The sequence below is a fragment of the Pseudorca crassidens genome, chromosome 7 (genome assembly GCF_039906515.1).
Source record: "Pseudorca crassidens isolate mPseCra1 chromosome 7, mPseCra1.hap1, whole genome shotgun sequence".
Taxonomy (NCBI): domain Eukaryota; kingdom Metazoa; phylum Chordata; class Mammalia; order Artiodactyla; family Delphinidae; genus Pseudorca; species Pseudorca crassidens.
The window spans coordinates 69,299,330-69,313,744 of record NC_090302.1 but is presented as its reverse complement, the minus strand read 5'-3'; the positions used below and the strand labels follow the sequence as shown (position 1 = coordinate 69,313,744).

Here is a 14,415-nt window from a genome sequence, read left to right as displayed (position 1 = left end):
TGGTCAATGTATATAGTTAACATCATTCTAAATACTATGTATATGGGTTTATATTGTGCCTGTTATTTTGAAAAGCTATTTTGAGGGGGGAAAAAAGCCCAGTTACTCATTATTTATGAAAACTTTGGTCTGTTCCTCTCAGGCCTAAATTTTGGGTGTTGTGTGTGGGTAGATCTACATGGATTTTTGAAAATGTATTCTAGTTAGAGCTTTGGGGTACATGAGTAGTAATGTACAGAAGGAGAGGAAAAGGGAAATGTTAGTTATGGCTCTAGAGTGTTAGTTTCAAAATGATGTTGGAGATCTTCTGGCCCAATTTGTTAACTCAGTTTCTTAAAATTTGGTACTATAGAATTAGAATCAGTCCCACATTAGATACTCAGCTTTCAAGAGACTACTTCTCTGTGGCAACACTTTCTATCACCTCTACCAAATTTTAAAAGATTATTTTGCTTGTAGTGAATTTGGAGAAGAATTTGACTGGCTAATATCAAATCATTGCTGCTTGTAGAAAGCAACTTCTTTAGCAATGGTAGATCAGTGAAGAGTGGCATGAATCCTTTTTTTTTTTTTTAATTGAAGTATAGTTGATTCACAGTGTTGTGTTAATTTCTGTTGTACAGCAAAGTGATTCAGTTATACATATACATACATTGTTTTTTATATTCTTTTCCATTATGGTTTATCACAGGATACTGAATATAGTTCCCTGTGCTATACAGTAGGACCTTGTTGTTTATCCATCCTATATATTACTAGTTTGTATCTGCTAACCACAAACTCAAGAGTGGCATGAATCTTTAAGAAATTCAATTCAACAAATATTTATTGGGCACCTATTATTTGGTGCTCAAATAATAATGGTGGGGTTGCTGACCTCAAGTCGCTCAGTCTAGTGAGGAGTCTGAGAGGTGAATGAACGTTATCAGGCTGCCTGATAAGTGCAACAAGAGAAGCTTGGAAGAGGAACAGAGAGACGTTCTGAGAGAGCCAACATCTCAGAATTTTGGCTGGATTTTGACAGGAATAAGAGTTCCCAGTGATTTCTACTGAATTAATGTGCATAGTTTAAAGAATGAATATGAATCCTCCCATTTTATTGTCACCTAAAAAAATGTGATGGCTTTCTATAGATGGGTATCCCTTCAGTAACTTACGACATTTGGCCTTTTATTACATAGATCTTAATAGATCCTTAAGGTTAGAAACTCATGTTAATGATTCTGATTATAAAACAGTCGAATAAATAAACTACTTCCCCTAATTTGACCTTTTTTCAGATTAGAACTGTAAATTTGTATTTGCATTGCTACTGCTTTTCTGTCGTGTTTATTGTGAATAAAAAGTTTCTATTGTTTGCTTCTAATTGAGAACTCAGGGTGCTCAACAGACATTGTTCATTGTTATTTATGAAAATACTGCATTTAAAAATAATTGAGGTATGAGTTGGTAAACAGTTTCTTATAAAACTAGACTTCTTTGGAATAGTAATACATAACAGATCATTTCCTTTAAAGGGTGGGAAAAAAATTTAAGACCTTCAACTATAAGATGTGCTCACTAACAGCTGTTTTCTATAATAGGAGCATTTTGCATGCAGAATAGAGAAAGTGAACTGTACAAAAGGGTGTAGAGAGGAACAGTTATAACTTCTCTGGCATCTACAGCAGCCCACAGAATAAACTTCCTTCGAATGGCATTGGCACGATTAATCCCAAGCAACCTGGACACTGAAACTGCTGTTCTGAAAAGGGGCTCTGCAGCCTGGAAATGTCACGGATGTAATGCTATCTTTCTAGCTGGGGTGGGGTGCTCATTCATTTAGTGGCACCCTGCTCAGTGTTCAGGGTATTTGAATATTCATGATAGGTTGGCAGGTGGTCAGTGGATGCAGGGCTGAAGCCACTCTGAGTCCTTTTGCTTTTTCATTTTTTATTAGAGAAACTTGTAAGGTCAGGTGAGATGCCTCATTCGTCATCATTTACTTCTTCTGATGTCAGTTTGGGGAAATTTTCCTAAGGTGGGCTACGGGAGACTGCCAAGTGTTAAAATCCTGTCTTCAGGATACCTCTTTGTAATCATATTTGTATTCATGGAGTGTCTAACCAATTTTTAAGTACATCATCCTCCTCCTCTGCATTAAAAATGCCTCAGACTTGTATTTCCCCACATATATAATCTTCTTGAGTCTTGATAGCCATGCTGACAACGTGTAGATGGTGTTCTCTCTTTTAAAGGGAATGGGGGCTTCCCTGGTGGCACAGTGGTTAAGAATCCACCTGCCAGTGCAGGGTGCCCTGGTCCGGGAAGATCCCACATGCCACGGAGCAACTAAGCCCGTGCTCCACAACTACTGAGCCTGTGCTCTGGAGCCTGTGAGTCACAACTGTTGAGCCCGTATGCCACGACTACTGAGGCCCACACACCTAGAGCCCGTGCTCTGCAACAAGAGAAGCCACCTCAGTGAGATGCCCGTGCACCGCAACGATGAGTAGCCCCCGCTCGCAGCAACTGGAGAAAGCCCGCGTGCAGCAATGAAGACCCGACGCAGCCAAAAAAAAAAAATATATATATATATATATAAAGGGAATAGAACTAGAGCTGTCTAGAGAATCCTTAGTCCAGGGCCGTGGAACTGAGTCTTCTAATCCAAATCCAGGGCTCTGTACTATTCTCCTTTCTATTTTCATCCAAAAGGTTTACATGACAATTGGGTATTTACAGGTTAGATTTCCTGCCTTACTTCTGCCACTTCTTTATGTGTTCCAGGACCTATCCTGTGTCTTTTACATACATCACCTTGTTTAGTTCTCACATTGTCCAGGCAAGGCACCTGAGGTTCAGAAAATTGGAATAACTTTCCAGAGGTAGCCTGGCTAGTTCGAAGTGGATTCCGGATTGACACCCAGGCATGCCTGAGCCCTTGACACTCCTTATGTTCCTGAGTAAATGTTTCTGTCCTTATGAATTGGGAGATTGGGATTAACATATATACACTATTGATACTATGTATAAAATAGATAACTAATGAGAACCTACTCTATAGCCCAGGGAACTCTGCTCAGTGCTCTGTGGTGACCTAAATGGGAAGGAAATCCAAAAAAGAGGGGATATATGTATGCGTATAGCTGATTCACTTTGCTGTACAGCAGAGACTAACACAACATTGTAAAGCAATTATACTCCAATAAATATTAATTAAAAAAAGTTTCTGTCCTTGGGGAGTGAAAGGGAATTAGAGATGAGGTTCCTGAACATATGATAATAAGGAAGTCTGTTAAGTGTCAAATCAGTGATTCAGACAGTTCTTTGGAAGGGTAAAAGGAGAAGAGAGGATAGTACTCTGTGGTCTGGAAAGGCTTTGTGAAGAAATTGAGATTTGAACTAGCAGAGGATACTAAGAGTAGCATCAAAGTGTGATGGAAGGAAAGAGGACAGAGCATAGGTGGGAAATACTGGGCATGTTTTGGGGGAATTGATGCAATTGAATGAAGCATAGGAGGATTGGTGGGTGACAAAAGGAGGAAGGGTTTAAAAGGCAGACTGGAGCCCTGCTGAAGTGGACTTGGGCTACCAGGTTATGTGCTATGTGGTATATGGCCTTGATGTTCAACATGTACATTTTTAATTCTTTGTGATACTTACCAGCAGAATGCAGTCTTAACTAGAATAGCTCAGTTGGCTTGCAACTGATTTTTTTTTTTCTTTTTGCTGTACGCGGGCCTCTCACTGTTGTGACCTCTCCCGTTGCGGAGCACAGGCTCCGGACGCGCAAGCTCAGCAGCCATGGCTCACGGGCCCAGCCGCTCCACGGCACGTGGGATCTTCCCAGACCGGGGCACGAACCCGTGTCCCCTGCATCGGCAGGCGGACTCTCAACCACTGCGCCGCCAGGGAAGCCCTTGCAACTGATTTTGATTTAATGGAAATTTTAGTGGGGTGAAATCATATTTAGCTTCTTAGGGCATCTCTCATTTCCCAAGAGCTTGCCTAAATAGTCTTGTCTAAATAAGTCTTTCTTCATAAGAATACAAAAGCCTTATTGTTTCTTATGTATTCTTACGATGTGAATAGATTTGAAGTGTTTGTATGTATTGCAGTATTTCAGTAAGTATTCCTTTGGGGGGTAATGGGGGATAATGAGTCTTAATGAACACCAATAACATTGGGAGACACTGGGTTTGGGATTTCTCTAAGGAAGGAGGGTGGTCCTGCCACCTTTTGGTACGGAAATTAGGATATCTCAGAGAACTGAGGGGTTTGGGGTAGTGTGATGTCCATCAAAGACTAGACATAGATAATATGTTTGTTAGGTAACTTATAGTTGTTTTCAAGCTTTCAGTCACAAGGTGCTGTCCTCAGTGTCCCTAAAGTGTTAGGGCAGGGTGATAATCACTAAAGTCCAGTCATTCATGACCATGGTTGACTGTGATGCACTATCCCCCATCAAGATTTGAATAAATAACTTACATATTTGATTTACATAGGAATATTATTATTGTAGATTCTGAACAAGAAGTAAAGAACAAATCAGAGAGTTAGCTGGGGCTTGGCAAAGGGCTGTGAAAATTGAGAATGATGTAGGTGGTAGGATAGGATTTTTTTTTTTTCGTGTTTTTAAAGGAAAGAAGAATGTGTTTTTGCCTGTTAATCTCATCTCACTCTTTTTCTCTTTTTTAATGTTGCAGTATGCAAAGATCCACCTTACAAAGTAGAAGAATCTGGGTATGCTGGTTTCATTTTGCCAATTGAGGTTTATTTTAAAAACAAGGTATGTAATCTTTACTCATTAATCTTTCAATAGAAGATCCTTCATTAACCAAATGATGTTTAAAATAGTTTTGATTCATAAGCACTTCTATCACTAGATGATTTGAAAATAAAAGTTAAAATTTGTCTTCTAGGAATTTTGGCTATTGTTGTCCTTAATTAAAGAGGAAGTGGCTAGAGAAAGATAATTTCAGTTCTGTGAAGTCAGATTATATGAAATTCATTAAATGTTTCTTTTAAGAGAAGAGTGATTACCTTTTGAAAAAGAAGATTAATATATGTTTGTACAATAGAAAAGAGAAATTACAGCTTTTCGGTGAAATGATCCTTTTCTCATTTTCATAATTCTAGAATTTGAGACTTACAAAGAATAATCTCTCCTTTACCTTCATCTGATACACACATGTGACACATATATATACAATTATATCAGCAAGTAGATATTATGGATTCTATTGGATTTTTAAAATTTCAGCAGTGCATATATGGCAAAACACCCAGACTGTATAATATTGGACACATTGCTCAATCTCTGTGGGGCTCACTATCATTTATAAAATGGGGATAGGATAAGTGTATCTACCTCATAAGGTGGCTAGGAGGATTAGATTAAATAAAGCTATGCAGGATTTTTAGAATAATGCTTCATATGTAAGTAAGCACTTAGTAAATGCTAGCTGTTATTTTTAATCACCCTGTTTCTTCCTTTTATTCCAAGGTAATCATAGTTCCTGAAACCTGCCCCAAAGTGAGAGAATTCACATTTTTCTTTTTAAAGGGACTGAGCAATTAGAATGTTGTGTTATCCAAGCCAGTGCTCCGTAAAGTCTGGTCCTTGGACCAGAAGCATCAGCATCACCCAAGAGCTGGTTGGAAATGAGATTCTCAGGCTCTATCCCAGATCTACTGAATCAGAATCTCTGGGATGGGGCTTAGGAATTTGCATATTTACTGGCCTTCCAGGTGAAGAAACACCACAAAGTATGAGAACCCCTGATAAGCCACTCTTTAGTGATCAGTATCTTCCACTGGAACAGTGTCCCACTGACTTTTTCTTTTTTTCTTTTTAATTGAAGTATAGTTGATTTACAGTATTGTGTTCCACTGGCTTTTTCAATGTATAGAAGGCCCAGCCTTCAATTCAGTAAAAATCTCTTTGTGATTAAGAGATAATTAACTTTTAAATAAGCTATAATGAAACGATCTTCAAAAGTTGGAATGTGTAGAAAATAGGGATAAATTTTACTTTTCATATTTCTTGTTTTTTTCAAGCCGGTCTCCTCATGTGCCACATTCCTGCCCCACGGCCTTCCTACACACATGATATCCCTGTTAATTATTTTTTCTTTATATTTATATTTTGGGTACGTATTTGGTGGTAACCTATTTCTGTGTAGTTAAATAGCTGAGTGCTTACTTTGTCCGTGGCAGTTTGCTGAGCCCTTTACATATGTTGCTTTGTTTAGTAGGTTTATAAGACCTTTTGAGAGGTTATTATTCCTATTCTACAGGAAGGGAAACTGAGTCATGGAAAGATTACATGGCTTGTCCAAGGCCACACACAGTTGGAAAGTGTTAAAACCAGATTCTTGATCTAGATCTTTCTCTCCACTGGCAATTCTCTTGACTTCTCTGTCTTTGAAGCAGTAACTCTTTGCCAGAATAATGATTACCTTCCTCAGTAGTAACACCACTGAAATGTTCACTTGTTTTTCATCAAATCAGAATTTGTTGAGATGCATTTATGTCTGTTCATATGATATGCTTTCACATTTGATGTATGGATTTGTTTTTTCTCATGTCAAGATTTCCCTTAAGAAATTAGTTTTTAGCTTTCTTTTTTTATTAAAAAAATTGAGATATAACTTACACACCATAAAATTCATCCTTTAAAAATGTACAGCTCTGTGGGTTTTAGTGTATTGTGCAACCATCACCACTATTTTGTTCTAGGACATTTTCATCACCCCATAAAGAAACCTTGTACCTATCAGCAATCACTCCTCATTCCTTACTCTCCCAGCCCCTGGGGTTAATCTATTCCCTTTCTCTGTGTAATATCCTATTCTGGCCAATTCTTATCAATGAAATCATACAATATGTGGCCTTTTGTGTCTGGCTTCTTTCATTTAGTAGGTTTTCAAGGTTTATCCATGTTATAGGATGTACCAATACTTACTCCTTTTTATAACTGAATGCTATTCCATTGTATAAATAACGCCACATTTTTGCTTATATTTGTATTCATAATTTGATGGACATTTGACTTGTTTCCATCTTTGCCCTATGAATAATGCTGCTACGAACATTCATATACAAGTTTTTGTGTGGACATATGTTTTCAAGTCTCCTGGTTATACACCTAGATGGAGTCCTTGGGTCGTGTGGTAACTCTGTGTTTAATTTAACTTTTTAAAGAACTGCCAAACTGTTTTCCAAAATGACTGTACTATTTTACTTTCCTACCAGCAATGTATGAAGGTACACTGAAGGCTTCAGTTTGGAAATAATGCTGCAATAAAGTATCTTCTCTCCTACTTTGTTTTTAACTTTTCTGGTCACTTTTACAAGCTCTTATTTCTTCAGAGAAATATATTTTCTGAACTGCCCAATTCCCTCCTTTACAGAAATAACTGGAATCTCCTCATCCGCCAGATTTAAAAAGAAAGTAAATGAAGGATGAAGAGGCTGCAAGTAATGTGTGCACATGTGCGCACACACAAATGCAGTCGTCTTGGTACTTTGGGTAGCAATTCTTATGACTGAAAGACATATTATTTATTCACTCTGTGAGGAATTTTTAGTTTCTTAAAATATGAAAGAAGAAAGATGCACCTGAGATGGAAAACAGTTATTTCTTTGGGGCCATTGTAAAATAGACATTCAGCTGACCACTGTGTAGTAGATACTCTGTTTAGTGTCCAGATTAGCTGATTTTTATTTTTAGATTTTCTTTAAGATTTGATACATAATAATTATTGCTTTTTTCACAGGTGCACAATGAAACATATTTCAGTGTTTGTAATATGAAAAAGTAGTATACACCTAATTGTAGAGATGTGGATCAATTACTGGTGGGTTAATAATACACAAAATGCTATTTAGCAATTAATGTAGCAAGATGGATAAGTCTCAGAAACAAAAATGATGATTATATATTATATGGTTATGATATCACTTATGTATGGTTTTATAAACCACTGAAGCCAAGAATAAATGAGGTGATGGAGACACATATGTAGTACAAGAGCATGAGTTGAAAGGACAGCACAGGAACTAAAGGGCATGGCTTACTGGGGAAGGAGGGATGGAGAAGCTCATACTTACAAAATTTTATTTCTTTAAAGAAAAATGTAAACTAGCATGGTGAAAGTGTTAACATCTCTTTAAACTCAGTGGAAAATGTATGGGTGTAGTCTTAATTTTTTAATTAAAATTATTGCTCTGTCATCTCTTTTTAATTTATCTTCTTAGAGTGTCTTAGAAACCAAATTTTTGCTATCTTCCATTCTAGATCTCCATCCTACTGAAATGATCCATGTGTGAAAATTTAATAGGTCTAGGCTGTTGCTCCAGAATGTTCATTTCATTTCTTCTGAGTGTATATCATTTTATTTATCCCTGGAGTTTACTCAACTCTGTCTTGTAGAAAGAAAATCCATTATAATAATGGTTTATGAAAAAGTATTATTTCAAGTTTACATAGGAGATGAGAGAAAGCAGCAAAAAGACCTCCACCTGATGTTGGAAGGGGCCTGTCACTGCATATTCAGTGTATAATATCACCCTGCCCTTGGTCCCATCTCCATCCTTGTATTTTTCTCGCTTACAATAAGCTTGTCTTCAGTTTTGCTCACTTATTTGAGAGGTCAGAGTCAAGAGGGGTGGTGGAGTGTCAGTGCTTCTTATGAGTTCATGTTTGTTTATTCTCTTATTTTGTGTTTGTATTCAACAAAACAGGCCTATCCATGAGAATCTGTGTGTTTCAGAAACTAAACCAACAGGCCCACTGAAACATAATTGACTGTAGCACTTCAGGTTTGAAAGGATCCCCTGCTTCTCTCTTTCATTCTGTCCTCAGAAAAGTACACGAGTGAATGTCAAGGACTGAAGCAGAGGGATAATTTGATATTGCCAAAACCAGGTTTCCACCCTCTAGGAAATGTATCAGCTTTATATGGAGAATAAATACATGCTTCCTTGTTTGAACTTTGAAGAAGAATCTTTTCTATGGAGCATAAATTGACCTTATATTGATGTCAGCCCTCTAAGAAAGATATTCAGTTGGTCAGACCACAAATTTATGGTTACTTTTTACTTTCTATTAAAAAAAAACTTCAAAAGAAAATCACACTCAGGATTCATACAAAGATTGTCACTGTCTGTGGTACTTAGCCTTAGTTTTACTGAAAAGTAACTTTTTTTTTTTTTGGTTTTAAACTGGTGTGAACTGTAAAGTGTTGTTACTACCTCACTCCTTTTCTGCTGGTAATTATTATATTCATCAATGTATTTTTCTCTTTAAAAAAGTATACTGGAGTATACTCCTAGTAAAAGTGAATGGAATAAAACTTAGGAGTTACTCCTTTCACTTCATTTAATCATTGTTAACGATTTGGTATAGCCTTTCCAGATTTTCCCCCATGCATTTGCATGGATAAAAAGTATGTCTATATAGAGATTGGCGAGGGCATAATATATCATATTTTAATATTTTTTCTGTGACTTGCCTTTAATTCACTTAGCGATATGCCTTTCCAAGACAGTTTTTAAAAATATCTGCATAGTATTCCATGGTAATGATATACTTACATGCAGATCATCCCTGTTTTTTGCTATTATAAACAATGCTACCGTGAACATTTTATTTTACATCTATATCTGTCTCTATATCTTTGCACATATATTTGAATATTTCTGTGGAAGAGATTCTTAGTAGTAGAATTACTGGGTTAAACATTGCATGCATTTAGTATGTTGATAGATATTGCCAGTGTGTTTTCCCAAAGGCTTTACCAATTTACACTCCCAATTGTAAGGTAGAAAATGGCCCTTCTTATTTTTTAAATTAATTCTAAAGTTGTATTGACTATTTTACAATTTGGAGGAAAGGCAGGTAATTAGTAAAAATGGTTGTGATCATTACATTAATAAAGGAATGCTGTAACAGGGATGTCTAATTCAGATGGGGTTGGGAGGGTTAGGAAGACTTTTCAGAGGAGTTCATGCTTCAGCTAGGTCTTGAATGATGAGTTTGCACTAAACAGGTAAAGGATGGAAGTATGCTGGGAGGGAAGGCATTTTAGACAACGGGGAATACGACATGTGAAAAGCAAAATGAATGAGATAATATGAAGCACTGGGGAACAGCAAGTGCTTCAACATTGTGGAAGGACAAGGTAGAGTAAGAGAACAAAAGCAATGCAGGAAAGGTATTAAAAGACTATAATGGTTATTACCAGGAGGTGGGATTTCATCCTGTAGAAAATGATGAGCCGTTAAAGGCTTTTATATCAATGGGAAGATGTAATCTGATTTTTGTGTTAGAAAGATCACTCTCTTGTCATTGTGATAGGTAGAAAGGGGTAAGTTCAAAAACAGGGAGGCGACCAGATGAAGAGTGATTAAGGTCTAAGCTAAGGCAGTAGTTATCGTGACTAGAGCAAAGGGCATAGATTTGAGAGTTCCTAAGGAGGAATACTAAACAGAACTCAGAGACCATTTGACTGTGATGAGTCAGGGAGAAGGAAGCGTTAGTGATGACTTTTGTGTATTTTATCCTTGGGAAGCAATTAAGATTTCTGTTTGTCATGATATAGAGTATAGGAGAAAGGACACATGAAGATAACTTCAGTTTAAGATAATGCATGAATTTGCTGTTGCTGCCGGTCACCCCAGTGGAGGTGTGGTTAGACTGGAACACAAGCATATGGCAGTCAAGTGGGAACTGGGCTGGAGGTAGAGAGGGGAGTCATTGTCATGAAGGAGGAACTAACTCCCTGTGAATGGGCGATGCCTCCCTGGGGAATTTTGCAAAAAGGTAAATGCATTTAAGAGTCAATGAAGAGGGGCTTCCCTGGTGGCGCAGTGGTTGAGAGTCTGCCTGCCGATGCAGGGAACACAGGTTCATGCCGGTCAGGGAAGATCCCACATGCCGCAGAGCGGCTGGGCCCATGAGCCATGGCCGCTGAGCCTGCGCGTCCGGAGCCTTTGCTCCGCAACGGGAGAGGCCACAACAGTGAGAGGCCCGCGTACCGGAAAAAAAAAAACCAGTCAATGAAGAAAGAAGGGAAGCTTGTGAAGAAAACTAAGGAGGAATGCCAGTAAGTGTGAGGAAAACCGGGAGAGAATGGCACCCTGATTAAGGAGAGAAGGAGCAAGTTTCGTGCCAGATTAGTAATAGAAGTGAGAGGTAGTGAGTACATGAGTGTAGACTGTGATCTGGGGAAGTTTGGATGAAGAGGTGAAAACCATGAATTTGTAGTAGGTAATGTCTGCATTCTGACAGTTGGAGGTGCTAAGACTTTTCTTTTTTTAACATCTTTATTGGAGTATAATTGCTTTACAGTGGTGTGTTAGTTTCTGCTTTATGACAAAGTGAATCAGCTGTATGTATACGTATGTCCCCATATCTCTTCCCTCTTGCGTCTCTCCCACCCTCCCTATGCCACCCCTCTAGGTGGTCACAAAGCACCGAGCTGATCTCCCTGTGCTATGTGGCTGCTTCCCACTAGCTATCTATTTTACATTTGGTAGTAGATATAAGTCCATGCCACTCTCTTACTTCCTCCCAGCTTACCCTTCCCCCTCCCCGTGTCCTCAAGTCCATTCTCTAGTACGTCTGCGTCTTTATTTCCATCCTGCCCCTAGGTTCTTCATGACCTTTTCTTTTTTTTTTAGATTCCATATATATGTGTTAGCATATGGTATTTGTTTTTCTCCTTCTGACTTACTTCACTCTGTATGACAGACTCTAGGTCCATCCACCTCACTAAAAATAACTCAATTTCATTTCTTTTTATGGCTGAGTAATATTCCGTTGTATATATGTGCCACATCTTCTTTATCCATTCATCTTTGTCCATCATGTTGATGGACACTTATGTTGCTTCCATGACCTGGCTGTTGTAAATAGAGCTGCAGTGAACATTGTGGTACATGACTCTTTTTGAATTGAATTATGGTTTTCTCAGGGTATATGCCCAGTAATGGGATTGCTGGGTCATATGGTAGTTCTATTTTTAGTTTTTTAAGGAACCTCCATACTGTTCTCCATAGTGGCTGTATCAATTTACATTTCCACCAGCAGTGCAAGAGGGTTCCCTTTTCTCCACACGCTCGGTGCTAAGACATTTTAGTCAAAAGAACTGGGTTCAGATCACTTTGTTTCATCAGGTGTTAGTAATATAACAAATTCTTTTATAAAAAAGGAAAAACATTGTTTTATTTGACTATGTAATTTTAGAAAATATTGTGTTTTAAAAAACCATAAACACCTCATACATTGCAGGTGGGATTTTAAAATGGTGCAGCCACTCTGGAAAACAGTAAGGCATTTCCTAAAAATGTTCAACACAGAGTTACCTTATGACCCAGAAATTCCACTCCTAGGTGTATAGCCAAGAGAAATGGAAATGTATGTCCATACAAAAACTTGTACACAAATGTTCATAGCAGCATTATTCACAATAGCCCAAAATGGAAATAACCCACATTTCTATTTATTGACAAATATATAACCAAAACCTGGTATACCCATATAATAGATTATTATTTGGCCATAAAAAGGAACTGCCACATACTACAACATAGATGAACCTCAAAACCATCATGCTGAGTATAAGAAGCCAGTCACAAAAGAGCACATATTGTGTATGTATTTTATGTATGTTCATGTATTTATATGAAATGTCGAGAATAGGCAACTCCATAGAAGCAGAAGTAGATTAGTGATGCCAGGGGGTGTGGGATCTGTTGGACCACTAATGAGTTTGAGATATCTTTCTGGAGTAATGAAAATGTCCTGAAATCAGAATGTGGCGATGGTTTTATAACTCTATGAATGTACTAAAAACCACAAAATATTATACTCTAAATGGGTGAATTTTATGGTATGTGAATTACTTCTCAGTAAAGCTATTATTAAAAAAACATAAATAGCTGTTATCAAAAACACATAAAATGGCAAAGCTAATGACAAATGAAAAAAGTAACATTTCACAGAGATGGTTAATATCTATAATACACAGGGAGTTTTTTTATAAAGTAATAAATTCTAAGTGCTTTAATTTCCTCATCTGCCAAACAGAGCTGACAACTGACCCAAAGGAGAGCTATGAGAAGAAAATGAGATAAATGTTAAATACATAATATTGTTATTATTATCCTCAGTATTCATTTCCCCTTGGATGCCTGAGAATCTGTCTGTAGAGAGGTTTAGATGTTTAGCCAGCTAAAGTAATGGCTGGAGAGTAGAACTCGAGTATCATGGAATTATAATCACTGTGTTCTCTTGGATATGGTGCTGTTTTGTCCTCCAGGAAAATGCCGTATTTTCATTCATTTCACAGACTTTATTGCATTGCTACTATGCATGGGGCACTAAACTAGTTGTTGAGGGTACAGTGAGGACTCAACCATTATTCCTGCTTTCAAAGATCTTATGATTTAGCAGGGTAAAGGGAGATAATAAGACAGTTATTCTAAGATGTTTCAGGGATAAGAGAGAGAGGCACACAGAACAGAGGAGAGGCAGTTGGGAGTGCTTCCCCCAAATAAAACCTGAGTGGAGAGGGATGAGTAGAAGTTATCCAGGTAAAGCAGAAGGTGGAGGAGTGGAGGTCGGCAGTGGAGGTAGTAATGTAAAGCAAGGGTGAAACCCAGAGTTAATCTAGAATGAGTAAATTCTGGGAGCAACCAATCACAATGTGTGGCTGGATCACCAGATGGGTGGAAGGGGTGTGGTGAGACATGGAACCAAGAGCTAGATTGTGAAAATCCTATGTGGCATTTAGGTGAGCTCAGATTTTTATTCTAAGGGCATTGGGAACTTGTGAAATTTTAATCAAGGAGTGAAAATGGCTAGATTTTTGTTTCATATGGACAGTTTTGAGGCCTGAATGAAGAAGAAAAGTGATCGTCTATCCTGAGGTAGGAAGAACTACTAGAGGAAGGAGTTTATAGTAGTTTGAGGAATCAGTAAGAGCATGGCAGTATGGGTTAGACGGCTTGTTCAAGAAGTATTGAAAAGAGAAAATGTCAGCTGTTGATGATGGGTGTAGGCCCGTAGAGTGGGAAGGGGAAGGAGTGGCTTCAGGGGTGTCTTAGGTTTCCAGTTGGGTGGCGGTGGTGGTGGTGTCCTACCACTTGAGAGACTGCAAGAAAGATGATGAGTTTATTCTTTTTGGTTTTCCTCTAAGACAAGAAACTAATTTTTCAGATGTTTCCATTTTGCTTTGTAGATAGTTCCATGGTGACTTTTTCCCCAGTACTTCCCCTTCCTTGACACTGTAGCTGTTAGATGTCTGGGTCTCTTTTCTTTCTTTTTCTTTTTTATGAATGAATTTTTCTTGGCGTATAGTTGCTTTACACTATTGTGTTAGTTTCTACTAACTAGAAAGGGAATCAGCTATACGTATACATATC

The 14,415-nt window shown here is 37.9% G+C and overlaps 1 protein-coding gene across 3 annotated transcripts in view; it reads left to right on the top strand.

Moving 5' to 3' along the window:
* MLLT3 (MLLT3 super elongation complex subunit) overlaps nt 1-14,415 on the top strand; it is a 264,446-nt gene that overhangs the window by 134,994 nt on the left and 115,037 nt on the right. For all 3 annotated transcript variants that reach the window (XM_067744496.1, XM_067744495.1, XM_067744494.1), the window contains exon 3: nt 4,689-4,771. In XM_067744496.1, coding sequence (XP_067600597.1) covers nt 4,689-4,771 — 83 coding nt within the window. The remainder of the gene's footprint in view (nt 1-4,688; nt 4,772-14,415) is intronic.